The 26,084-nt window shown below is 64.9% G+C and overlaps 1 protein-coding gene across 1 annotated transcript in view; it reads right to left on the bottom strand.

Moving 5' to 3' along the window:
* The window catches only part of ttn.2 (titin, tandem duplicate 2), a 144,223-nt gene that overhangs the window by 25,112 nt on the left and 93,027 nt on the right, over positions 1-26,084 (bottom strand). The window contains exons 197-217 of the mRNA XM_077727514.1: positions 25,720-26,019; positions 25,353-25,655; positions 24,939-25,214; positions 24,556-24,855; positions 24,171-24,473; positions 23,743-24,042; positions 23,360-23,647; positions 22,940-23,242; positions 22,564-22,866; positions 22,177-22,482; positions 21,801-22,088; positions 21,203-21,493; positions 20,796-21,080; positions 20,140-20,727; positions 19,944-20,048; positions 19,676-19,873; positions 19,289-19,585; positions 18,618-19,205; positions 18,249-18,551; positions 1,076-18,172; positions 75-959 (exon numbers count right to left, since the gene is read on the bottom strand). Of these exons, the coding sequence (XP_077583640.1) occupies positions 75-959; positions 1,076-18,172; positions 18,249-18,551; positions 18,618-19,205; positions 19,289-19,585; positions 19,676-19,873; positions 19,944-20,048; positions 20,140-20,727; positions 20,796-21,080; positions 21,203-21,493; positions 21,801-22,088; positions 22,177-22,482; positions 22,564-22,866; positions 22,940-23,242; positions 23,360-23,647; positions 23,743-24,042; positions 24,171-24,473; positions 24,556-24,855; positions 24,939-25,214; positions 25,353-25,655; positions 25,720-26,019 (23,907 nt within the window). The remainder of the gene's footprint in view (positions 1-74; positions 960-1,075; positions 18,173-18,248; positions 18,552-18,617; positions 19,206-19,288; positions 19,586-19,675; positions 19,874-19,943; positions 20,049-20,139; positions 20,728-20,795; positions 21,081-21,202; positions 21,494-21,800; positions 22,089-22,176; positions 22,483-22,563; positions 22,867-22,939; positions 23,243-23,359; positions 23,648-23,742; positions 24,043-24,170; positions 24,474-24,555; positions 24,856-24,938; positions 25,215-25,352; positions 25,656-25,719; positions 26,020-26,084) is intronic.

The raw sequence follows: 26,084 nt of genomic DNA, 5'->3' as shown, positions 1-26,084 counted from the left end.
TTCCCGGGCCACCCAGAATGAGCCGGCGGGCCAGATTTGGCCCCCGGGACGGCCGCTTTGACAGGTCCACTCACCGTACGGGAGGCTGACGGAGACGGCGGGCGAATCCAGGTGCTCGCCCATCCCGTATCTGTTCTCGGCCCGGATCCTGAACTGGTACTCCGAGCCGGTGGTGAGCTTCTGGATCTTGATGGTGCAGCGGGCCACGGCGGAGGACACGTCCATCCAGCCGGCCGTGGTGGTCTCCCTTTTCTGGACCAGGTAGTTGGTGACGGGGCTGCCGCCGTCGTAAGCGGGCGGCAGCCACCTCAGGCTGACGCTGTCCTCGGTCACGTCAAACAACTCCACGGGTCCCAGCGGGACGCCGGGCCTGTCCAGGACCACCACTCTGACAAAGGACTTGGCGGTGCCGGCCGAGTTGGAGGCCAGGATGTCGTAACGGCCCGAGTCGGCGGCCACGCTCTCGCGCAGCGTGATCTTGACGCTGTCGGGCGTGACCTCGGAGTTGAACCTCATGGTGGACCTCAAGAGCACGTCGTCCTTGGAGAGGGACACCTTGGGCAGGGGCCTGCCAATCAGGGGGATCTCGCACTTGAGCGTGGAGCCGGCTCGGACGGACACCGTGTTGTGGGGGAAGTCTCTCATCACCACTTCGGGGGGTCGCTGCTGGTCTTTGACCAGGACCGGGTTGAGCATCTCCTTGACGTCGCTGAATCCGGCGTGGTTCCGGGCCCGGACTCGGAAGAAGTACTCGCTGCCCTCTCTCAAGCCCGAGACGGTGGACTGTAAGGATTTGGTGGTGGCGCACTCGGCCCACTTCTCCTGGCCCTTCTCCAAGGCCTCCAGCAGATATGCCGTGATCCTGCTGCCGCCATTTTGTTCGGGTTTGAGCCAGGCCAGAGTCACGCTGTCTTTGGTCACGTCGCTCACGCCCAACTTTGCGGGCGGGCTGGGTTTTTCTGGAAGAAAAAAAATTGGCAAAAGACCCACGTTAGACTGTTGGACACGTTTGACGTTAGACCGTCGGACGTGTTTTCGGCTGGACAGAATGTCCTCTGGTCGGCGGTTGACTTACCCGTGATCTTGGTCCCTTCTTTGGTCTCGCCGGGAATTCCCACGCCGTACTCGTTCTCCCCGGTGACCCGGAAGAAGTAGACGCCGCCCTCCCGCAGCTCGGACACCTTGTAGGTCAGCCTGTGACACGTGTCGGTCAACTGAGTCCAGCCCTTTTTGCTGGCCTCGCGGACATCCACCAGATAGTTCTTGACCGGCGCTCCCCCTTCGTTCTCCGGGGTGTCCCAGGTCAGGGTGGCGGAATTCTTGGTCACGTCCTTGAGCGCCAGGCACTGCGGAGGACCGGGAGAGTCCAGGACCCTGACGTTGAGGGTCAGGGAAGCGGTTCCGGCCACGCTGGACAAGGTGACGGTGTACTTTCCCGAGTCGTCGCGCGTGGCCTTCTCCAGGGTGACGGAGGTGAAGGTGTCCGTGGTGTCGATGACGGCGCGGACCCTGAGGTCCACGTCGGGCTTGCTCCAGCTGACCTCGGGCACGGGTTTGCCCCGGAAGGGCACGGTCATGGTGAAGGAGCTGCCGTCCTTCACCGTCAGGGTCTTCCTCATCCGGTCGTCGATGGCAAAGACGGGCTCTTCCTCCCGTTCCTTGGCCACCTGTTTGTCCGACTCGGGGCTGGGCTCGCTGACCCCCATCTCGTTGATGGACCTGACCGCGAAGACGTACTCGGCGCCGGCTCGCAGTCCCACCACGGTGAATTCCGTGTTCTCGGTGTTCTGGACGCCCACCGTCCATTCCTCGTCCGAGGTGTTCCTGTACTCCAGCCGGTAACCGGTGACGGGCGCGCCGCCGTCAAAGAGCGGCTTGTTCCACGACAGCGTGGCCGTGGTCTTGGTGGAGTCCACCACCTTGGGCTTGGCGGGCGGCGAGGGCAGGAACTGGGGATCCTGGGCCTTGGTGAGGGGGCAGGCGGCGCTGGGGGCGCTCAGGCCGGCCGAGTTCTCCGCAAACACCCTGTATTCGTACTCGCGGCCCGGGCGCAGGTGCGAGGCTTTGACCCGCAGGTCGTAGACGGGCTTCTTGTTGACGCGGATCCAGCGCAGGCCGCTCTTCTCCCGCTTCTCGATGACGTAGCCGGCGATGGCGCTGCCGCCGTCCGAGGCCGGCCTCTCCCAGCAGACGGTCATGGCCTCGCCGGTGACGGCCGTCACCTCCACGTCGGTGGGGGCGTCGGGCACGGTGAAGGGATCGGCCGCCTTGGTGGGCTGGCTCTCCAGGGCCTCGCCCTCGCCGTACTTGTTGACTCCCCGCACCCGGAAGATGTACTCGTTGCCTTTCAGCATCTTGGTGACTTTGCAGGTGGTGGCCTTCATGTCCCCGTGGACCAGAGTCCAGGCCAGTCGGCCGGTCTCCCGCTTCTCCACGATGTAATGGGTGACGTCGGCGCCGCCGTTTTCGCCGGGCGGGCCCCAGCTCAGGGTGCATTTCTCCGCCGTCAGGCCCGACACCGCCAGCGGGCCCGAAGAGGGCCCGGGGCGATCCAGAACCTTGCAGTTGATGGCCACGGACCTGGTCCCCGCCACGTTGTGCAGCGTCAGGACGTACTGGCCCGAGTCCCGCCTGATGGCCTCGGCGACCTTCAGGCGGGTGGCGAAGTTGTCGGTGGCGATGTCGCACCTGGCCTTGGCCTCCATCTCTTTGCCGTCTTTGGACCAGGACACCACGGGCAGCGGGCGCCCGGTGGTCTCGGCGTCCATCTGAATGGTCTCGCCGGCCTTGACGACCACCAGCTGTCGGAACTTCTCCTCCAAGATGATGGTGGGCGGCTCCACGTCGTCCTTGACCGTCACCGGCCCGGTACCGTCGGAGGGGACGCTCAGCGTGTCGGCCGAGTTCTTGGCCACCACGCGGAAGTCGTAGCGCAGGTCTTCCGTCAGGCCCGTGACGTCAAAGTAGGTGTCCTGCAGGTTGGCGAAGTTGCATTTGAGCCAGCGTCCGTCCGGCAGCTCCCGGCGCTCCACCACGTAGCCCACGATTTTGGCGCCCGTGTCGTGTTCCGGCCGCTCCCAGAAGAGGGAGACGGAGGTCCTGGTGATGTTGGTGACCCTCAGGTTGCGGGGGGGTCGGCAGGGATCCCTGGCCGCCACCGGCTCGCTGGCCTTGGAGGCCGGACCGATGCCGGCCACGTTCTCGGCGTAGACCCGGAACTGATAGAGCAGGCCTTCCTCCAGGCCGGTGATCTTGAACCGGCTCTCGGTCAGGAGGGCCCGGTTGGCCTTGGTCCATAGGATGCCGCTCTGGTCCTTGAACTCGATGTGATAACCCAGGACGGGGCTCCCGCCGTCCCCGACGGGCCGCTCCCACACCACCAGCATGGCGGACTTGCCGGCGTGGCCCACGGCGACGTCGACGGGGCAGCCCGGCGGCTCGAAGGGATAGCGGGCCACCACGGGGGCCGAGTCCACGGCGTGACTCTTGCCGTATCGGTTCTCGGCCGCCACGCGGAACTGGTACTCGGTCCCCTGAGTCAGGCGGCTGACCTTGATGGAGGTCCTGGCCACCGTGGCGGACACAATCTGCCAGGCGGTGGTGGTGGTGTCTCGCTTCTCCACCACGTAATTGTTGATGTGACATCCGCCCTCGTAGGCGGGGGCCTCCCAAGACAGAGAGACGTAGTCGGCGCTCACCTCGTCCAAGTTGACGCGACCGGGCGGGCCCGGCTTGTCCAGGACCACCACCGAGATCTCGGCCGCGCCCTCCCCCGCCGCGTTGGCCAGCGCCATCTGGTACTTTCCCGCGTCCTCCCTGCCGGCGTCCTTGATGAGGATTTTCGAGGAGGTGTCCGAGGTCAGGACGTGGACTCGGGTGGTCTCCTTGAGCGCCCGCCCGTCCTTCTTCCAGGAGACCTGGGGCCGCGGCCTGCCCCCGAAGGGCACGTCGATCTTCAGGTCGTCTCCCGCTTTGACGCTGTAGGTGTGGAAGAGCAGGTCGGCGGCGGGTTTCAGCGTCACGTCCTTGGCGGTCACCGGGTCGGGGAGGAGCTTGGGGTCGCTCCTCCCCTTGTCGTTGAGGGCCACCACCCGGAAGAAGTACTCCTCGTCGGCGGCCAGCCCCTCCACCGTGGCCTCCGGCGCTTTGACCTGGGCGCACGCGGTCCAGGTCTCTTCTCCGCAGGGCTGCATCTCCACCAGGTAGCCGGTGATCTTGCTGCCGCCGTCGTGCTCGGGCTTCTCCCAAGAGAGGGAGGCGCCGTGACGGCTCACGTCCACCAGCTGAACCCGGCCGGGGGGCAGGGGGACCTGGGACACTTTGACCCGCTCGGTGGAGGCCGGCAGGCCCACGCCGAATTCGTTGACCGCCAGCACGCGGAAGTAGTAGACGCCCCCCTCCCGCAGCTCGGAGACCGTGTGGGAGTTCCTGACGCAGTTGCCGCTGACGCAGGTGAAGGCCATCCTCTTCTGCTCCCTCTTCTCCACCACGTAGTGCGAGATCTTGGCCCCGCCGTCCACCAGGGGGGGTTCCCAGGAGAGCGCCACCGAGTCCCTCTTGACGTCCTTCACCCGGAGGTTGGCCGGGGCGCCGGGGGAGTCCAGGACCCGGACGTTGACGAAGGCCGACTTGGAACCGCTCATGTTCTCCAGCGTCAAAAGGTATTTGCCCGTGTCGAAGCGGTCCGCGTTTTCGATCACCAGCATGGTGTAGGAGCCGGTCACCTCCACCTGGGCGCGCTCGTTCAGCACGCCGTCGGCCTTGGACCAGCGGACCTCCGGCTCGGGCTTCCCCCGGACGGTGACGAAGAGACGCAGGGTGGCGCCGGCCCGCACGTTGACCATCTTCCTCAGGTCGCAGTCCAGCTCGATTTCGGGGGCCTCCAGCTTCTCGGCGGCCACCACCGAGCCGGGCAGGTCCGCGGGCTCTCCCACGCCGGCGCAGTTGACGGCGCAGACGCGGAAGTGGTACTCGGCATTTTCCCTCAGTTTTTTCACCGTGAAGTCGGTGGACTGGGCGCCCGACGGCGGCGTGCAGACCTGCCACTCGTCCAGCGCCGCCTCCTTCATCTCCACCACGTAGCCGCTGACGGGAGCGCCGCCGTCGTAGATGGGCCGGCTCCAGGTCAGCGACACGCCGCTGCCGGAGTGGTCCGTCACCTTGGGGTTGTTGGGCGCTCCCGGCGGGTAGACGCTATCCAGGGCCTTGATGTACCGAGTGGGGGCGCTGGGGGCGCCCACGCCGGCGGCGTTGTGGGCGGACACCCTGAACTCGTAGGAGTGTCCCTCGACGAGGCCCGTGCATCTGAACCTCAGGTCGGTCAGCCTCTTCTTGTTGCACTTGCTCCAGCGGACGCCGTCCCTGTGGCGTTTCTCCAGGACGTAGCCCTCGATCTGGGCGCCCCCGTCGCTCTCCGGTCTCTCCCAGGTGAGCACGGCGGAGTCCCTGGTGACGGCGCCGGCCTCGGGCACCGACGGGGGGCCGGGAGCGGCGAAGGGATCGCGCGCCACCACGGCCTCCGACTCCAGCGGCTCGCCCACGCCGTACTTGTTGACGGCGGTGACTCGGAAGATGTACTCGTTGCCCTTGAGGAGTTTGGTGACCTTGTAGCTGATGGCCTGGATCTTGGCTTCCAGCACGCTCCACGACAGACGGCTGGTCTCCCTCTTCTCCACCACGTAGTGAGAAATGGGCGCCCCGCCGTCCTGCGGGGGATGGTTCCAGCGCAGGTAGCATTTTTCCGAGGTGACCCCCTTGACTTCCAGCGGGCCGTCCGGGGGCCCGGGCCGATCCAGAACCTTGACGTTCAGCGGGATCATCTTGACCCCGCCCACGTTGACCAGCTTGAGGACAAAATGCCCGCCGTCCGTCCGGACGCATTCCTTGGCGGTCAGGACGGTGCGGGTGAGCGTGGTCTTGATCTCCATCCTCGGCACCGTCTGGTCAATCTCCTTGCCGTCCTTCAACCAGGCCACCTCGGGCAGGGGCTTGCCGCTGTAGTCGGCGTCCACCACCAAGGTGTCGCCGGCGCGGACCACCGTCAGGTCCTTGAATTTGGAATCCAGGGTGGCCTCGGGGGCCTGGATCTCGTCCTTGGCGGTGATCTGGCCGGTGCTGGGCGAGGGGCGGCTGGAGGCGCCGGCGGCGTTCTTGGCCAGCACTCGGAATTCGTAGACGCAGTCCTCGGTCAGGCCGGCCACCGTGTACTCGGTGTCCGGGATGTTGGTGAAGCTGGCCTTCATCCAGCGGCTGTCGGGGTGTTTCCTCCGTTCCAGCAGGTAGCCCGTGATGGTGCTGCCGCCGTCGTAGGGGGGGGCGCTCCAGCGCAGCGTCACCTGGTTGCGCGTGATCTGGACGGCCCGGGGCGTTCCCGGCGGGTCGCAGGGGTCCCGGGCCACGGCGCCTTCCGAGAGCTTGCTGACGGCGCCCACTCCGGCCACGTTCTCCGCGTAGACCCTGAATTGGTACTCGATGCCCTCCTCCAGGCCGGCCGTCTTGAAGCGTGGATCGGGGATGATCAGCCTGTTGAGCCGAGTCCACAGGAGGCTGTTCTTCTCCTTCCTCTCCAGGTGGTAGCCCAGAACGGCGCTGCCGCCGTTGTCGGCGGGGGGCTTCCACTCCACCACCATGGTGTCCTTGGTGGCGGCGCTCACCACGGGCGCCGCCGCCGCCTCGGGCACGCCGAAGGGGTAGCGGGCCACCACTTGCGGCGAGAGGACGGCCGGGCTCTTCCCGTACCTGTTCTCGGCCGAGACCCTGAACTGATACTCGGCGCCGGTCTTCAGGTTGCCGATCTTGATGGTGGTCCTGGCGATGGTGGCGGACACCGTCTGCCAGGCCGTGGTGGTGGTGTCTCTCTTCTCCACGATGTAGTTGTTGATCTGACAGCCGCCGGTGTAGGTGGGCGCTTCCCAGGAAAGGCTCACGTAGTTGGAGCTGACCTCGTCGATCTTCACCGGACCGCCGGGCGGGCCCGGTTTGTCCAGAACGGTGACGGTGATCTCTTCGCTGGCGCTTCCCAGGGCGCTGCTGGCCGTGACGGCGTACCTGCCCGAGTCCTCCCGCTTGGCTTCCTTGATGCACAGCTGGGTGGACGTGGGCGTGCCGGAGACGTTCAGCCTGGTGGTCTCCTTCAGGCTCTGTCCCTCCTTTGTCCACTCCACTTTGGGGACCGGACGGCCCACGACCGGAATCTCGATCTTCAAATCTTCCCCGCTCTGCAGACTGTAGGCGTTAAATCTCGGGCGGAAGCCCGGCATCAGGGTCAGATCCTTGGCTTCCACGGGGGAGGCCAGAGGCCTGGGGTCGCTCTTGCCTTTGTCGTTGAAGGCGGACACCCGGAAGAGGTATTGGTGGCCGGCGCTCAGGCCCGCCACCGTGCCTTCGCAGGTCTTGCTGGTGGCGGCCACCGCCCACTCCGAGTCCGAGTCCACCGGCTGCATCTCCACGTAGTAGCCGAGGATCCTGCTGCCCCCGTCGTGCACGGGTTTTTCCCAGCACAGCGAGACGGTGGTCTTGGTGACTTCGCTCAAGGTGACTTTCCCCACGGGAAGAGGCGGCTCGGAAGCCTTGACGGCTTCCGTGGTCTCCGCCGGCAGTCCCACGCCGAACTCGTTCTCGGCCAGGACCCGGAAATAGTAGATGGCGCCCTCCGTCAGGCCGGTGAGCCGGTAGCTGGTCTTGGTGCATTTGTTGTCCACGTTGGCGTAGACCTTCCTGTTGGACTCGCGCTTCTCGACCAGGTAGTTCTTGATTCTGGAGCCGCCGTCGATGAGGGGGGGCTCCCAACTCAGGGTCACGCTCTCCCGCTTGACGTCTCCGACCGCCAGGTTGACGGGCGCCCCCGGGGTGTCCAGGACTCTGACGGAGACGAAGGCCGTCTTGGCGCCGGCGCTGTTTTGCAGCTGGAGGATGTATTTGCCGGCATCGTGTCTGTCGCAGACGTCCACGGAGAGCTGCGTGTAGTCTTCCCCGCTCTCCACTTGGACTTTGCTGGCCAGTTGGCCGTCCTCCTTGGACCAGCCCACCTCGGGTGTGGGTCGACCCTTGAAGGGAACGCAGATCCTCACGGGGGCCCCCGCCCGGACCACCAGCCCCTTGCGCAGTTGGGCGTCCAGGATGGCCTCCGGGGCTTCCATCTTGTCCACGGGCGTGAGCGGGCCGAGGATTTCCGTGGGCTCCCCCAGCCCCAGCCGGTTGATGGCGCACACCCGCACTCTGTATTCCCGGTGCTCGGTCAACTTGGTGACGGTGAAGTGGGTGTCGGCCACACCGCAGGGCGGCGTGCGGATGGTCCACTCCTCCTCGTCGGCCTGGGCCATCTCCACGGCGTAACCCTGGATGGGGCAGCCGCCGTCGTATATGGGCCGGTGCCAGGCCAGACTGAGCGAGTCCTTGGTGGTGTCGGTCAGGTGAAGGTCGGTGGGGCTGCCGGGCTCAAAGGTGGGGTCGCGGGCCTTGACGTAAGGCGTGGGCGGGCCGGGCCGACCCACGCCGGCCGCGTTCTCGGCCGAGAGCCTGAACTCGTATTCGTGGTCCTCGGTGAGTCCGGTGACCCGGAAGCGCAGGTCGCTCACCCTGCGCTTGTTGCACTTGGTCCACCTGACGCCGGCCCGGTCCCTCTTCTCCACCACGTAGCCCACGATGCCGCTGCCGCCGTCACTCTCGGGGCGGCTCCAGCAAACGGTCATGGAGTCTCGGGTGACGTTGGTGATCTCCGGGTCCCGGGGGACTCCGGGGGCCACGAAGGGATTCCTCATGACCACCGGCGCCGACTCCAGGGGCTCCCCCTGGCCGTATTTGTTGACCGCCATCACCCGGAAGATGTATTCGTTGCCCTTCAGGAGCTTGGTGACCTTGAACATGGTGGCCCCGCAGTCGGCGGAGACCACGGTCCAGGCCAGCCGGCCGGTCTCCCTCTTCTGGATGACGTAGTGAGAGACGCCGCTGCCGCCGTTGTCCCCGGGCGGAAGCCAAGACAGGGAGCACTTCTCCTCCGTCACGTTAGCCACGGCGAGCGGTCCCTCCGACGGGCCCGGCCTGTCCAGGACCTTCACGCTGAAGGGGACGGTCTTGTCGCCCGCCACGTTGCTCAGGACCAGCGAGTAGTGTCCGCCGTCCACCCGGACGGCGTCCTTCACCACCAGGAGGGCGCGGAAGTCGGTGTTCTTGATCTCGGCCCTGGCCGAGTTCTCCACTTCCGCGTCGCCCTTGAACCATCGGGCGGAGGGAACGGGCTTCCCGCCCACTCTGGCCGCCAGGCTGAACGTCTCCCCGGCGTTGAGCACCAGGGTTTGGTTGTAGACGGCGTCCGTCTCGCAGGTGGGCGGCTCCACCTCGTCGATGGCGGCGATGGCGCCGGTGCTTTCCGAAGGCTTGCTGACGGCGCCGGCCGCGTTGCGCGCCACCACGCGGAAGTCGTACTTGGCGTTCTCCGTCAGGCCGCCGACGGTGAACTCCAGCTCCGTCAGGTTGGCGAAGCTGGCCTTCATCCACTTCCCTTGGGGCAGATCGCGTTTCTCCACCACGTAGCCGGTGACCACGCTCCCGCCGTCGTACTGCGGGGGCGTCCAGCGCAGTTTCACCCAGTGTCGGGTCACCGCCAGCGCGGCCGGACGGCCGGGGGGGTCGCAGGCGTCGCGGGCCACGTAGACCTCCGACACTCTGCTGCACTGGCCCACGCCCACGATGTTCTCGGCGGAGACCCGGTATTCGTACTCGATGCCTTCCTCCAGGGGGGTGGATTTGTAGCGGCAGTCCTGGACCAGGCTCTTGTTGATCTTGGTCCAGAGGATGCTGTTCTTCTCCTTGCGTTCCACGTGGTAGCCCAAGATGGCGCTGCCTCCGTCCGACGGAGGTCGGTGCCACTCCACCACCATGTAGTCCTTGGCGTGGGAGGAAACGAAGGGCGTGCCGGGCGGCCCGGGTTCCCGGAAGGGGTACTGGGCCAGCACCGGCTCCGAGTCCACGGCGTAGCTCTTGCCGTAGCGGTTCTCGGCGTAGACTCGGAACTGATACTCGGCGCCGGTCTTCAGGTTGCCCACTTTCAGGGTGGTCCTGGCCACCGTGGCCGATACCACCACCCAGTTGGTGGTGGTGGTGTCTCGTTTCTCCACCACGTAGTTGGAGATCTGGCAGCCCCCCGTGTAAGCGGGGGGCTCCCAGGCCAGCGCGATGCTCTCGGCGCTGACGTCCTCCAACTTGACGGGTCCGGTGGGAGGCCCGGGCCTGTCCAAGGTGATCACCTCCAGCGTGGCTTCCTTGGAGCCCAGAGAATTGGCCACAGTGATGGTGTACATGCCCCCGTCCTCTCTGGTGGCGTCCTTCAGGGAAAGCCTGGTGAGGCCGGGAGAATCGGTGACGTTGACTCTGGTGGTCTGCTTGAGGGCGGCTCCGTCCTTGGACCAGGTCACGCTGGGTTTGGGGTGGCCCGCCACGGGCACCTCGATCTTCAGGTCGTAGCCCACTTGGACGTTGTAGCTGCTGCTCTTGGGTCGGACGGCGGGCCGGACGACCAGGTCCTTGGCCACCACCGACTGCGCCAGTTGCCTGGGATCGCTCCGGCCCTTGTCGTTGACGGCCACCACCCTGAAGTGATACTCTTCTCCCTCGAGCAGGTTTCCCACCGCGGCCTCGGTGGCCTTCCCGCGGGCGCAGACGGACCAGGTCTCTCCGTCGGCGGGGGCCAGTTCCACTTCGTAGTGGCTGATCCTGCTGCCGCCGTTGTGCACGGGCTTCTCCCAGGTCAGGGCCACCGTGGCGCGGGTGACGTCGACCACGCTGACTTTACCCGGGGGCTGCGGCTTCTCGGAGATCTTGACGGGCTCGGCGGTCTTGGCGGGCAGACCCGGCCCGTACTCGTTCTCGGCCAGCACGCGGAAGAAGAAGATTCCGCCCTCGGGCAGGGGCTCCACCTTCCAGGTCATCTTGTTGCAGACGGTGACCGCAGAGTAGACCTTCCTGGTGCTCTCCCGCTTCTCCACAATGTAGTGCTTGATCTTGGAGCCGCCGTCCAAGAGCGGAGGCTCCCAGGTCAGCGTGACGGAATTCTTGCTGATCTCCTTGACCAGGAGGTTGCCGGGGGGGCCGGGCGAGTCCAGGACCCTGACGCTGACGAAGACCGACTTGACTCCGCCGGCGTTCTCGGCGGTCAGGGTGTACTTGCCGCTGTCGAATCGGTCCACGTTCTCCACCACCAGCGAGGCGTAGCTGTCCGTGTTGTCCACCTGCGCCGTGTCCTTCAGCTCGCCCTCGGCCTTGCCCCATCTCAGCTCGGGGGCCGGGCGGCCCCTCACGGGAACGAAGAGCCTGAGGGTTCCGGCGGCCCTGATGTTGATCATCTTCCTCATGTCGGCATCCAGCTCCAGGTCCGGCGCCTCCAGCTTCTCCTCCAGGGTGACGCTTCCCGCCACGTCGGCGTGCTCGCCCACGCCCATCTTGTTGACGGCGCAGACTCTGAAGTGGTACTGGTGCTTCTCCAGGAGCTTGGTGACCGTGAAGCGGGTCTCTGCCATTCCGGAAGGCGGAGTGCACGGGAACCAGTCGTCGGAGGCGCCGTTGCGCGCCTCCACCAAGTAGGCCAGAATCTGGCAGCCCCCGTCGTAGATGGGCTTACCCCAGGCCAGGGAGACGGTGGATCTGGAGGTGTCCACCACCTTGGGGTTGTTGGGCGGGCCCGGTTTGAAGATGGGGTCCAGAGCCTTGTGGTAGGCGGTGGCGGGACCGGGCGCGCCCAGGCCCGCCGCGTTCTCGGCCGAGACCCGGAATTCGTAGCTGTGGTTTTCCAGCAGGCCGGTCACCCTGAAACGGAGCTCGCCCACGGTCCTCTTGTTGCACCTGGTCCAGCGCACTCCGTCCTTGTCCCGTTTCTCCACCACGTAACCCTGGATGGGGCTGCCGCCGTCGTGGGCGGGTCGTTCCCAGGTCACCACCATGGAGTCTTTGGTGACGGTGGGGACGTCCACCCCCGTGGGCGGCTCGGGAGCCACGAAGGGATTCCGAGCCACCACCGGCTCCGACTCCAGGGGCTCGCCCGCGCCGTATTTGTTGACCGGGACGACTCTGAAGATGTACTCGTTGCCCGGTAGGAGCTTGGTGATCTTCAGGTTGAGAGTCTGGGCTTTGGGCTCCACCAGCGTCCAAACCAGTCGGCCGGTCTCCCTCCTCTCCACCATGTAGTGGGAGACGTCGGCGCCTCCGTCCTGCAGCGGCGGTTTCCAGGAGATGGAACACTTCTCGCTGGTGACCCCGTAGACGGAGATGGGGCTCTGGGGCGGGCCCGGCCTGTCCAAGACTTTCACGTTGAAGTTGACCGATTTCTCTCCGCCCACGTTCTTCACCAGCAAGGCGTACTGGCCGCCGTCCACGCGAACGGCCTCCTTGACCAGCACGCGGGCCAGGAAGTCTTGGTTTTTGACTTCCAGGCGTGCCGCTTGGCCCAGCACTTGGCCGTCCTTCAGCCAATGCGCCGTGGGCGGCGGTTTGCCCGAGAAGGCGGCCTCCAGCGCAAAGGACTCTCCGGCGTTGACCACCACGGTCTGGGAGTACTTGGCGTCCAGGGCGATCTGGGGCGGATCCACCTCGTCCTTGGCCGTGATGGCTCCGGTCGAGTCGGAGGGCAGGCTGCTGACGCCGGCCGCGTTCTTGGCCGTGACGCGGAACTCGTACGTCTGGTCTTCGCTCAGTCCGGTGACCGCAAAGGTGGTCTCCGGGACATTGGCGAAACTGGCCTTCATCCAGCGCCCGCTCCCTTCTTTCTTCTCCACCAGGTATCCGGTGATTTTGATGCCGCCGTCATACTCGGGTCTGCTCCATCGGAGGGTGACCTGGTTCCTGGTGACGACGAGGGCCTCGGGCCTTCCCGGCCTGTCGCAGGGGTCCCTGGCCACCTGGGGCGGGCTGGCGACGCCGGCCTTGCCCACGCCCACAATGTTCTCGGCGTAGGCTCGGAACTCGTACTCGATGCCCTCCTCCAGGCCGGCCACTTTGAATCGGGGCTCCGGGATCAGCTGCTTGTTCTGCCTGACCCACAGGATGCTGTTTTTCTCCTTGAGCTCCAGGTGGTAGCCCAGGATTGGGCTCCCGCCGTCGTTGGCGGGTCGGTCCCACGCCAGCGACATGCTCTCCTTGGTGGCCGAGCGGACGGCCAGCGAGCGGGGCGGGGCGGGCACCTGGAAGGGGTACTGAGCCACGATGGCGTCCGACAGCAGCGCCGGGGACTTGCCGTATCGGTTCTCGGCGGCGATCCGGAATTGGTACTCGCAGCCGGTCTTCAGGCGGACGGCCTTGACGGTGGTCCTGGCCACCGTGGCGGAGACGATCTGCCAGAGGGTGGTGGAGGTGTCTCTCTTCTCCACCACGTAATTGTTGATGGCGCAGCCGCCGTCGTACGCCGGCGGCTTCCAGGACAGGACCAGGCTGTCGGCGGTGACCTCGTCCATTTTGATGGGGCCGCCGGGCGGGCCCGGCTTGTCCAGGACCACCACGTTGACGTCCGCCGTGGCCTCTCCGGCGGAGTTGAGCAGTTTGACGGTGTAGGCGCCCACGTCGTCCCTGCAGGCCTCCTTGACGACCAGGAGAAGGTTTTTGTCCGTACTCTGGGTGTTGACCCTGGTGGTCTCCTTGAGGGCCACGCCGTCCTTGCACCAGGCGGCGGTGGCCTTGGGACAGGCGGCGTAGGGTACCTCGATCTTCAGATCGTCTCCGGCCATGGCGCTGAAGGTGTTGAAGGGCAATTTGAAAGTGGGCGGGATCAGCAGATCTCTGGCCACCACGGGCACGCCGAGGGCCCGGGGGTCGCCGGCCCCCTTCTCGTTGAGGGCCGACACGCGGAACGTGTACTCCTCCCCCCGCGTCAAGCCGGCCACCGCGGCCTGGTTGCTCTTGACGGTCATGACCCGGGTCCACTCTTGGCTTTGGCCGGCCTGCATCTCCACCAGGTAGCCGGTGATCCTGCTGCCGCCGTCGTGCTCGGGCTTCTCCCAAGACAGCGTGACGCCGGTGGCGGTCACCTGAAGGAGGGACACCTTGCCCGGGGGCGGGGGCCTCTCCGAGGCCTTGACGGGCTCCGGGGTCTCCACCGGGAGGCCCACGCCGTACTGGTTCTCGGCCAGCACCCTGAAGAAGTACATCTTGCCTTCCTCCAGCTGGCCGATCTTCCAGCTGGATTTGTGGCAGGCGGCGCAGACGGTGGAGTAAGCCTTCCTGGTGGACTCGCGCTTCTCCACCACGTAAGTGCGGACCCGGGAGCCGCCGTCGATCAGAGGCGCGTCCCAGGTCAGCGAGACGGAATCTTTGGTGACCTCTCTGATGAAGAGGTTCTGGGGCGCTCCGGGGGTGTCCAAGACCCTGACGTTGACGAAGGCCGTCTTGCTTCCCGAGGCGTTCTCCACCGTCAGCCAGTACTTGCCGCCGTCGAAGCGGTCCACGTTTTCCACTTGGAGCGTGGTGAAGGAGGACGTGACCTCCACGATGGCCTTGTCCAGGGACTGGCCGTGCTCTCGCGACCATTTGACGTCCGGCGCCGGTCGCCCTTTGACGGGCACAAAGAGGCGCAGCGTGCCGCAGGCCCGGACGCACACCACCTTACGGAGATCGGCGCCCAGCTCGATTTCGGGGGCCAGGAGCCGCTCTTCGGCCTTGGGGGTGCCGGGCACGGCGGCCGGCTCTCCCACGCCCTCGCAGTTGGTGGCGCAGACGTTGATCTTGTAATCTTGGTTTTCCTTCAGCCCGGCGACGGTGAAGGAGGTGGCCGTCCATCCCTTCTTGGGGGTGCGAATGGTCCACTCGTCTTCCTCGGGCAGGCAGGTCTCCACCACGTAGCCGGTGATCTCGGAACCGCCGTCGTACACGGGCTTGTTCCAGGCCAGGGTGACGGACGACTTGGTGGTGTCCAGGACCCTGGGGTTGCCCGGGGGTCCGGCTCGGAAGACGGCGTCCACGGCCTTGTAGAAGGGGCTGGAGGGACCGGGCTGGCTGAGGCCCGCGTTGTTCTCGGCCAGGACTCGGAATTCGTACTCGTGGCCCGGCGTCAGGCCCGAGGCCTTGAAGCGCAGGTCGCTGACGGTCCTCTTGTTGCACTTGACCCAGCGCAGCCCGGTCTTGTCCCTCCTCTCCACCACGTAGGTGTGGATGGCGCTGCCGCCGTCGTGCTCCGGGCGCTCCCAGCACACCACCATGGAGTCCTTGGTGATGGCGGTGACCTCGGGCTGCCCGGGCGGGTCGCTGGGAACGTAGGGATTGCTACAGATGACGGGATGGGACTCCACGGGCTCGCCCGTGCCGTACTTGTTCACGGCCATCACTCTGAAGATGTACTCGTTGCCCTTGAGGAGTTTGGTGACCTTGAACCTGTTGGCTTGCAGCTCCGTGGCCACGTTAGTCCAGGCCAACCTGCTGGTCTCGCGCTTCTGGATGACAAAGTACTGGATCTTGGCGCCGCCGTCGTGCGTGGGGTGCAGCCAGTTGAGGACGCATTTCTCCGCCGCGATGTCGGTGACCGTCAGGGAGTCCGGCGGTCCGGGGCGGTCCAGCACCTTCACGTTGAAGGTGTACTTGGCAAAGCCGCCGGGGTTGCTGGCGGTCAGGGTGAAGGCGCCGCCGTCTCTTCTCAAAGAGTCTTTGTTGACCAAAGACGTGTGGAAGGGAGAGCTCTTGATCTCCAATTTGCCGGTGTCCTCCAGCTCCTTTCCGTCCTTGGACCAGACCAGCGAAGGGATGGGCCGGCCCTTCACGTCGGCCTCCAGCGCGAAGGCCTCTCCGGCCATGACCGCCACGTTGCTGGCGAACACGGCGTCCACGTCCAGTCTGGGCTCCTCGATGTCGTCCCTGCAGGCGATGGCCTCCGAGGCGGGAGAGGGTGCGCTCACGGCGCCCGCCGAGTTGCGCGCCAGCACGCGGAATTCGTAGAGGGCGTCCTCGACGAGGCCGCTGACCGTGTAGATGGTCTCCAGGATGTTGTTGAAGTTGGCTTTGAGCCAGCGGCCGTTGGGGAGCTCCCTCCTCTCCACGGTGTAGCCCGTGATGGAAAATCCTCCGTCCGCCACGGGTTTGGTCCAGGAGAGAGTCACCTCGTGCCGGGTGACGTCGAGCGCCAAGGGTCTGCCCGGGGGCTCCACCGGGTCCAAGGCATACAGGGGCTCGGAGGCTTTGCTGGGCTTGCCCAGACCGGCCAGGTTGGCGGCCAGGACCCGGTGCTCGTATTGGATTCCGTCCACCAGGCCGGTGGACTTGAAGATGTTTCCGACCACCAGAGCTTTGCCGATCCTCTGCCACAGGATGCTGTTCCTCTCTTTGCGTTCCACGTGGTAGCCCAGGATGGGGCTGCCGCCGTCCGAGCGCGGTTCGTCCCAGCTCAGAGTCATGGCGTCCTTGTTGAAGGACGTCACCGCGGGGGTCCCCGGCTGGCCCGGGACCTGGAAGGGATAGCTGGCCACCACCGGCTCCGAGACCAGGGGCGCTCCCACGCCGTAGCGGTTCTGGGCCCTGACGCGGAACTGGTATCCGGTTCCCGTCACCAGTCGGGCCGCCTTGAAGGTGGTGCGGATGACGGTGGCCGCCAGTTCAAGCCAGGACGTGCCGGTGGTCTCCCGCATCTCCACGATGTAGTTGTTGACGGGCACCCCGCCGTCGTCCTCCGGCGGCTCCCAGGACGTCAGGATGTAATCCGACGAGACCTCGTCCATCTTCACGGGACCGCCGGGCGGGCCCGGAACATCGTGGACCGAGACGGCGATGCTCTCCGTCAGCGTGCCCAGCATGTTCTTGGCCGTCACCGAGTACCGGCCCCCGTCGCTCCTCTTGATCTCGCCGATGTTGAGGACGGTCGACGTGGCGGTGCTTTCCGTGTTGATCCTCTGCGTCTCCTTGAGGGCGGCGTCCCCTTTCTTCCAGGAAACCACGGGCCTGGGTTTGCCCAGCACCGGGATCTCCACCTTGACGCGGTCGCCGACCTTGGCCACGACCGTCCTCTGGTAGACGCCGCGCAGGTCGAACGACGGCGCCGACGTCTGCTCTCGGATGGTGGCCGGCCGGCTCTCGCGCGGGTCGCTCCTGCCGGAGGCGTTGACGGCCATGATGCGGAAGGTGTATTCCTCTCCTTCCGTCAGATTGCCCACGGCGTAGTCCAGGGCCTTGACGGCGGCCACGTGGACCCAGTGATGGCCGTCCTTCTTCTGGGCCTCGATCACGTAGCCCGTGATCGAGCTGCCGCCGTCGTGGAGGGGCTTGGTCCAGGCCAAACTGGCGCCGTCGGCGCAGACGTCGGTGACGTAGAGGTTTTCCGGCGGCGAGGGGGCCTGAGATGCCCGGATGGGCTCGGGGCTTTCCGCCGGCTCGCCCACGCCCAGGTCGTTCTCGGCCGAGATGCGGAAGTAGTAGTAGGCGCCCTCCTCCAGGTCGGCAAACTTGAAGGAGCACTTCTGCCAGTCCGTGGCGAGGACGGTGTAGGCCTTCTTGGTGGCCTCTCGCTTCTCGATCACGTAGCTCCGAATCTTGGAGCCGCCGTCGATGACGGGGATCTCCCATTGGAGGGTGATGCTATTCTTGGCGATCTCCCGGGGTGTGAGGTTGACCGGGGGACCCGGCGTGTCCAGGACCTTGACGTTGACGAAGCCCGTCTTCTTCCCGGCCACGTTCTCCAGGCACAGGTTGTACTTGCCGGCGTCGTAGCGGGTGCAGTCGGGGATGACCAGCATGGTGTACGACTCGGTGGTGTCGATGTGGGCGCGGCTCTTCAGATCCACGCCGTCCTTGCTCCAGGTCACGTCCGGAACGGGGCGCCCTCGGATGGGAACGAACAAGCGGATGGAGCAACGGGCCCTGACCACCAGGGACTTGCGCAGTTCGGCGTCCAGCTCAAAGTCCGGGGGCGACTCCCGATCCAGCAGTTGGGTGACCTCTTCCGCCTCGGCCGCTTCGCCGACGCCCTCCGAGTTGACGGCTTTGACTCGGAACTGGTACCTGCCTCCCTTCTGCAGGTTTCCGATCACGCAGGAGGTTGACTTGCGCAGGTACTCGCTCTCCGTCTCCCAGTCGTCCAGTCCTTCCTTTTTGTACTCCACGACGTATCCGTCCACTTCCAGTCCGCCGTCGTAATGGGGTCGCCCCCAGGCGAAGCTGGCCGATGTTTTAGTGGTATCTGCAATTCTGGGGTTGGAAGGAGGGCCCGGGGGATCTAACGGATGTGGGAAAGGGCCGTGAATGAATGCTTTCAGTTCAATTGAAATGAGGCGAAATCTCCAGATACTCACAGACAATGTCCCTGGTCATGGCGGGACGCGAAGGCTCACTGGGTTCCCCAAAGCCGGCCTTGTTCTCGGCGGTGACTCTGAACTCGTACTCCACTCCTTCGCCGAGGCCTTGCACCTTGAAGCGCAGGTCCGGGACGGTTCTCTTGGAAGCCCGGACCCAGCGGAGTCCTCGCTTCTCTTTCCTCTCCACCAGGTAGCCCCCGATGTCGCTGCCCCCGTCCCGGACGGGTCTCTTCCACGAAATGGTGACGGCGTTCCTGCTGACGTGATCGATTTCTGGCGTCGACGGCGGACCCGGCGGACCTGCGTCGGGGAGAGGGTGTGAGAAAGGAGCGCCTCCCACGGAGCCACGCTGGCGACCGGACGTACCGTAACTGTCCACCATTCTGACCGCGGGAGACAGGCTGGAGTCTCCGGTGCCGTACTGGTTGATGGCCGACACCCTGAAGATGTACTCGTTGCCTTTGATCAGCTTGTGGGCCACGCAACGGCAGTCGATGACGTTTTCCGCCAACTTGGTCCACTGCAGGCGACCGGTCTCCCGCTTCTCCAGGACGTAAGACTTGATGGCGCAACCGCCGTCTTCCTCCGGCGGAAGCCAGGTCAGGGTGCACTTTTGGGCAGAAATGTTGCTGGCCTCGATGGGGCCCGGCGCTCCGGGAACGTCCAGAACCTTCACTTTGACGCGCTCTTCTCTGATGCCAAAGGGGTTGCTGGCCGTGATGGTGTACTCGCCCGTGTTCTTCCTGCTGGCGTACTTGATGGCCACGGAGGAAGAGGTGGGCGTGCCGGAGATGGTCACCACCTCAGAGTTTTTCAGCTCGCGGCCGGCCTTCGACCAGACCACGGCGGGCGGAGGTTTGCCGCCGATCTCGCTGGCCGAGAGCACGATGGTGTCTCCCGCCCGGACGGCGATGCCGTCCTTCGCCTCGGGGTCGATGACGATGCTCGGCGGTTCTGGGGAAGGGAGCCGAGCCGAAGGTGGTGTTCAAATGCGATACGGGAGAGCAAACGGCGGGTTGCGTCGAAAAGCGCCTTACCGTACTCATCCTTGCAAGTCAACAGATGGGTTTTCTCCGAGGGGAGGCTGATGGCCCCGGCGGAGTTCTTGGCCCGGACTCGGAAGTGGTACTGAGCTCCCTCCGTCAGGTCGGGGACGGTGAAAGCGCATCCTTGCACGTTGACGTGGTTGGCCTTCATCCAGGTCTTGCCTCCGGCCTCGAGCTTCTCCACCATGTAGCCGGTCAGTTTGTAGCCACCGTCGTATTTGGGCGGAGTCCAAATCAGGGTGACTGAGGTCCTGGTGACGTTGATGACGTCCGGCTTGCCGGGGGGATCTAACCCAAGACAGACGTGCTGACTTTTTGTTTTGCCCGTTAACCCCTCCCCCCCCCCCCCCCCCCGGGAATCATCGCTCCGAGACTCACCGATGGGATCCAGGGCCACCGCGGCCTCCGTGGCTTTGCTGGCCTTCCCGAGACCGGCCGCGTTGGAGGCCATCACCCTGAACTCGTATTCCAGGCCCTCGATCAGGCCCGTCACCCTGCACTCCTTGACTCGCAGGGGAGTCTTGCTGGCTCGCTTCCACATCAGACTGTTCCTCTCTTTAAACTCCACATGGTAGCCTGCGTGGCGGGTACAATGGGGCGTCAATTTGGCCTTTGGCGTCCGGGGAGGGGCATCGTCGGCGGGTACCTGTTATCGGAGAGCCGCCCGTGTCTCTGGGATCCGCCCAGGTCAGGATGGCCGATTCGTGGCGGATGCTGACGATCTGCGGCGGTGCGGGCGCCCCCGGGACATCTGAGGTTGCCACGGAAGAGGTGTGTGTTTGTCAAGAGACGGACGGTAGAGCGGGGGTTCCTACCCAACCCTCCCCGTCGGGGACACTCACCGAAGGGATGCTGCGCGACCACCGGCTCCGAGCGCAGGTGCTCTCCGATTCCGTATTTGTTCTCGGCAAACACCCTGAAGATGTACTCCACTCCGTCGTGGAGACGGATGACCCGCATGCTGGTTTTCTGGATGGCCGAAGCCACGGTGGCCCACTTGTTGTCCGTGGTCCTCCTCTTTTCCACGATGTAGTTGGACACCTCGGCGCCGCCGTCATCCTTGGGCGGCCCCCACTCCAGGGTGACGCCGTCGGCGGTGATCTCGTGGAAGCGGATGGGTCCGGTGCAGATGCCCGGTCTTCCCACCACCGCCAGGCGCAGCTTGCAGTCCTTGGAGCCCAGGCTGTTGCGGACGTTGACGGTGTAGGTCTCGGCGTCGCCTCTCTGGCAGTCCCTGAGCAGGAGGGTGGTGAGCCCCTGGGACGTCTCCACGCACATGCGCCCGGTGTCGCCCAGCGCCACGTCGCCCTTCTTCCAGGTGGCCGTGGGATACGGCACGCCGCTGACGGGGATGTTGATGCGGACGGTGGCGCCCTCTTTCACCACGTAGCAACCGTCGTGGAGACAGCTCAGGTCGCAGTCGGGCGGGACTGCAAAGCAAAAGTCTTCTATTCACGCACCGTTTCCCGCAAGAATTGCAGCCGCGGGCCCTACGTACCAAACTGGTCCTTGGCAACCGCGGCGATCTCGGTGGGCGGGCCCTCTCCCGATTGGTTGACCGCCTTGACTCTGAAGGAGTATTCCTGGCCTTCCGTGAGGTCGCCGAGGGTCAGCGAGGTGTTCTTGCCCTTGGCGATCTGCTTCCACTCGTCTCCCTGGCTCTGGTCCACGATGTAGGCCCGGATGGGACTGCCGCCGTCGCTGACGGGCTTTTTCCAGGTCAGAGCGATGGAATCCTTGGTGGTCTTCTTGGCTTTCAGCTCCATCACGGGGCCCGGTTGCTCTGGAGAGGAGGGACCCACGGGGACGTTTAACGCCGGCTCGCGTAATCGATCGGTACGCCGCCACCGGCCGGGGAAGGTGTGGCGGGTAGCACCGTATGTTACTGTGGCCGGTCCACCGCACCTGAAGCCCGCACGCTGCCGGCCGTCTCGCAGCCCTCTCCGACGCCGTAGGCGTTCTCGGCCAGAACTCTAAAGCAGTAGGCCTGTCCCGCCTCCAGGTTGGGGATCCGGTAGGAGATCTTGTGGCACTCGGTGGACACGCAGGTCCAGGCCTTCCTGTCGGCCAGGCGCTTTTCCACGATGTAGCTCTTGACCGGGCTGCCGCCGTCGATGAGGGGGGCGTCCCAGGAAATCAGGGCGTGGTTGAGGGAGGTCTCCTTCACGGTCAGGTTCTGAGGCGGCCCGGGAGAATCTGCGCCATATCAAGGGGCAGAACCATCAGAGGCGTCCCATCAGAGGCGTCCCATCAGAGGCGTCCCATCAGAGGCGTCCCATCAGAGGCGTCCCATCAGAGGCGTCCCATCAGAGGCGTCCCATCAGAGGCGTCCCATCAGAGGCGTCCCATCAGAGGCGTCCCATCAGAGGCGTCCCATCAGAGGCGTCCCATCAGAGGCGTCCCATCAGAGGCGTCCCATCAGAGGCGTCCCATCAGAGGCGTCCCATCAGAGGCGTCCCATCAGAGGCGTCCCATCGGGCCACCCGCGCCCTTCCCGTCTTACCCAGGACTTTGACCACGATGGTGTAGCTCTTGGAACCGCTGCTGTTTTCCAGCGTCAGCACGTATTTGCCGGCGTCGTATCTGTTCATGTCCTCCACCGTCAGCAGGGTGTCCCACTCCGACGTCTTGATCAGGACGCCGGTCCTCTCCTTCAGGTTTCCGTCCACCTTGCTCCAGGTGGCTTTGGGCGCCGGGCGTCCTCGAAGGGGGACGTACAGCCTCATGGTGACACCGGCGCGGAGCACCAGGGCTTTCCTGAGCTCGGCGTCCAGGTCGGCCTCCGGAGGGACTGCGCAGGGGACGGATTGTTGGTTTGTATTGTTAGCAAGGAAGGCAAGTCCCGGGTGCAACCACCCCAAAGCAAAGGCGGGACATACTGAGAATGTCCTTGGCCGTATGGTTGTCGGGGACTTCGCTGGGGTCACTGTAGCCAATCTTGTTGAGGGCAAAGACTCGGAACTGGTACTCCGTGCCTTCCATCAGGCCCGTCACCAGGAATTTGGTGGCCCGGAGCTTCTTGGGGACGTTACAGCGGTTCCAATTCTCCGCCGTGACCAGCTTGCACTCCACCAGGTAGCCGATGATCTCGCAGCCGCCGTCGTACGCCGGTTTGGTCCAGCTCAGGCTGATGGAGCTTCTGGTGGAATCCACCACCTTGGGGAAAGCCGGCGGACCGGGGGGATCTGGCAAAACAAGGGGAAAACCGTCACCTTGCAACTGGTTCCTACCAGGGGCCCGTCAAAAAAACAAAACCTGTCACTCACAGACGGGATCGACGGCCAGAGCGGCGCCGGACGCGTCGCTGGGTTTTCCCGGGCCGGCCTTGTTGATGGCGATGACCCTGAACTCGTACTCGGAGCCCTCGCTCAGCTGAGCGGCCTTGATGGTCCTGTCGATGACCGGACGGCGGTTGACCTTGGACCAGCTCAACTCGGTGGCCTCGCGCTTCTCCACCATGTAGCCCAGGATGGTGGCCCTGCCGTCGTTGGCCGGCGCCTTCCAGCTGACCGTCATGGAGTTTTTGGTGATGTTGGTGATCACGGGGGGGTCGCAAGGGCCCGGCACATCTGAGGGATCACAGGGTGTTCAAAACCACCCCCGTACGCCTAGGAGCGGCGCGGTTCACGGATTCCTGCTCACCGTAGGGGTTCTTGACGGTGACCGGCTCGGTCACCACGGCGTCTCCCACGCCGTACTGGTTCTCGGCGGCGACCCGGAACTGGTACTCGTGGCCCTCGATGAGCTTCTCCACCGAGCAGTCGGTGACGTGGCCGTGGATGTTGGCGGTGACCAGCGCCCAGTTGGCCCTGCTGGTCTCGCGCTTCTCGACGATGTAGTTGGTGATTTCCGAGCCGCCGTCGGCCAGCGGGGGCTCCCAGCGCAGTTTGACCCGGTCCGCAAAGACTTTGGAGATTTTGAGGGAAGCCGGGGGACCCGGTTTGTCTGCGGGGGCAAGAAACGCCACGCCACGATTGGTGGCGGGGAGCAGACTTTCTTTCTTTGCCGCTATTTAAGGGCTCGGAGACAGAGATGACGAAAGGTGAGAGAAAATCAACTCACCCAGCACTTTGACTTTGATGGTGGCATACTTGCTGCCACTGGCGTTCTCCGCCAGAATGGTGTAGTCGCCCGATTCTTTCCTGGTGACCGAGTAGAGCTCCAAAAGGTGCACGTGCTTCTTCTGGCTCATCTTCATTCCCTCGGTCAGTCGGAGAGGAAGGCCGTCTCTCTTCCAGCTGACCTTGGGCAGAGGCTTCCCAGAGACCTCGGCATCCAGGAAGACATTTGCTCCGGCTTTCACCACGATCAGGTTTTTCATGTTGACCCCCAGTTCGACACGCGGAGGAACTGGATGCCAGTAGGAGGAGGAGGAAGAAGCTTGAGTCATTTTTAATCATTAGTCATCATTAAAATGAGTGGGATGGGCGGATGGGCGGGCCTACCGTTCTCGGCGATGACGGCGATGGGGTCGGACAGCTCGGAGGGCTGGCTGACGTTGACGGCCGTCTTGGCGATGACTCTGAAGACGTAACGCTGTCCCTCCTCCAGCCCGCCGGCCACGTAGTTCTCCGTCTGCACGCTCATGCAGTTGGCGTTGCAGCGAGTCCACTTCTCCTCGGGAAGCTTGCAGTACTCCACAAAGTAGCCGATCAGCTTGCTGCCGCCGTCGTGCTTGGGTCGCGTCCACACCAGAGAAACGGAACTCCTGCTCACGTCCATGGCCTCGGGTTTACCCGGGGGGTCTGTCCGGGAAGAAGTTCCCCCCCCCCGTGAGTGGGACGGATTCAGAATACCTCCCTCCCTCTTCCCTTACCTCCCTCCCTCCTCCCTTACCTCCCTCCCTCCCCCCTCCGTGGAAAAGTCGTCTTACCGACGGCCGTCCTGGCCGTGACGAATTCCGTCTGCTTGCAGGGCTTTCCCTGGCCGGCCACGTTGACGGCAGACACCCGGAAGGTGTACTCCAGGCCCTCCACCAGTCCGGTGCAGGTGTACTGGGTGGACTTGACCAGGGATTCGTTGGCCCTGACCCACAGCAGGCTGTTCCTCTCCTTCTTCTCGATGCAGTAGCCCGTGACGGGGCTCCCGCCGTCGCTGCCGGGACGCTCCCACGACAGGATGACAAAGTCCTTGTTGATTTTGTTCACCCGGAGATCTCTGGGTTCGCCGGGAGGATCTGCCGGCACACACGGGACGGCGCAAACGTGAAGGAAGCGACAGCCGGCACCCCACGACGACGGCCGGGGGAAGACACTCACCAAAGGGGTATCTGGCGATCATCTTCTCGGAATAGGTGGGCTCGGAGATGCCCAAGCGGTTCTCCGCCCGCACCCGGAAGGTGTATTCGCCGCCCGTCGTCAGTTTGGTGACCCTGAAGCTGGTTTTGGTGCAGGAAGACGACACGGTCAACCAGTCGCCCTGGCTCACGTCGCACTTCTCCACGATGTAATTGGTGATGTTGCTCCCGCCGTCCTCCTGCGGAGGGTTCCACAGCAGCGTGCAGGCGTCGATGTCCTGCTCCGTGACGGCCAGGGGAGCTTCGGGGGGGCCCGGAATGTCTACCCGGCGCGGGAGACCAGACGTCAGGTAAGACTAGCCAAAGGACGGAAGGCCTCTGGCCGGGATCGGCGGCGGCGCTCACCCATGACCACCACCTTGAGGATCTGGTTGATCTTGGCCGTGCTGTTCTCGGCGGACAGGCTGTAGTAGCCGCTGTCGGCGCGGCTGACGTTTTTAACCACCAGCGTGCAGCTGCTCGGCGTCTTGAGGACGGCCAGGCGATCGGAGGTCAGGACGTCCTCGTTGCCGTGCTTCCACTTGCAGAAGGGAGCCGGTTTCCCCGCCACCAGAGCCTCGATCGCCATCTTGCTTCCCGCTCGGACCGTCACCGTGTCGGGCATGATGATCTTTGGAGCCACTGAGGGAGGGGGTGGCCGGGGGGTCAGTGCCGAGGGGGTCGGCGGGGGGTCAGTGCCGAGGCGGGCGTTTCGGGCAAGCGGCGGGCGTTTCGGGCAAACGCCCGCCCGCCCGCCCGCCCGGCCGGGCGGCTACTCACTTAGCTGCTCCTTGACCTCAAAGAGGCCCTCGGCCTCCCGAGGCAGGCTGACGCCCACCGAGTTCCTGGCCGCCACCCTGAACTTGTACTTCTTGCCTTCCTTCAGGCCCACCACCACGATGGTCAGGTCCTTGACCACCGAGTAGGGCGTCCACTTGTCTTGGGGCGCTCCCTCCTCCTGGTAGTCCACCACGTAGCCGTTGATCTTGGCCCCTCCGTCCCGGAGGGGTTTGAGCCAGCCCAGCGTGGCGCTGTTCCTGGTGATCTCCAAAATCTCCATCTTCTTGGGCGGATCCGGCTCACCTACAAAAGCGCGGGGGTCACGCGGGGCCGACCCAGAATTTGCACTCTCCCGGGGCGCACTTACTGATGGGGTCCTTGGCCAGGTATGACCTCGGGGAATCCCGAGGAACTCCGATCCCGTACTTGTTGACGGCCATGACGCGGAAGTAGTACTCGGTGCCGGGAGTCGTTTTGGTGACTTTGAAGCTGGTCTTCTTCAGGTCTTCCGTACACTTTGTCCAGGTCTTCCTGTCCACCTCTCGTTTTTCCACAACGTAGTTGAGGACGGGGCTGCCGCCGTCGTTCTCCGGCGGCGACCAGGAGAGCTGCGCTGTGCTTTTGGTCACGTCCGTGGCCTCCAGGCCGCCAACGGGGCCGGGAGTATCTAGCGGAGGAAGGATTGGCGTCAACTCTCAACGCGCTACTTACTGCGTGTCGCTGCAGGGGGAG

This window comes from Stigmatopora nigra, chromosome 11 (genome assembly GCF_051989575.1).
Source record: "Stigmatopora nigra isolate UIUO_SnigA chromosome 11, RoL_Snig_1.1, whole genome shotgun sequence".
In the NCBI taxonomy this organism is placed as follows: domain Eukaryota; kingdom Metazoa; phylum Chordata; class Actinopteri; order Syngnathiformes; family Syngnathidae; genus Stigmatopora; species Stigmatopora nigra.
This window is presented reverse-complemented; position numbering and strand designations above follow the sequence as displayed.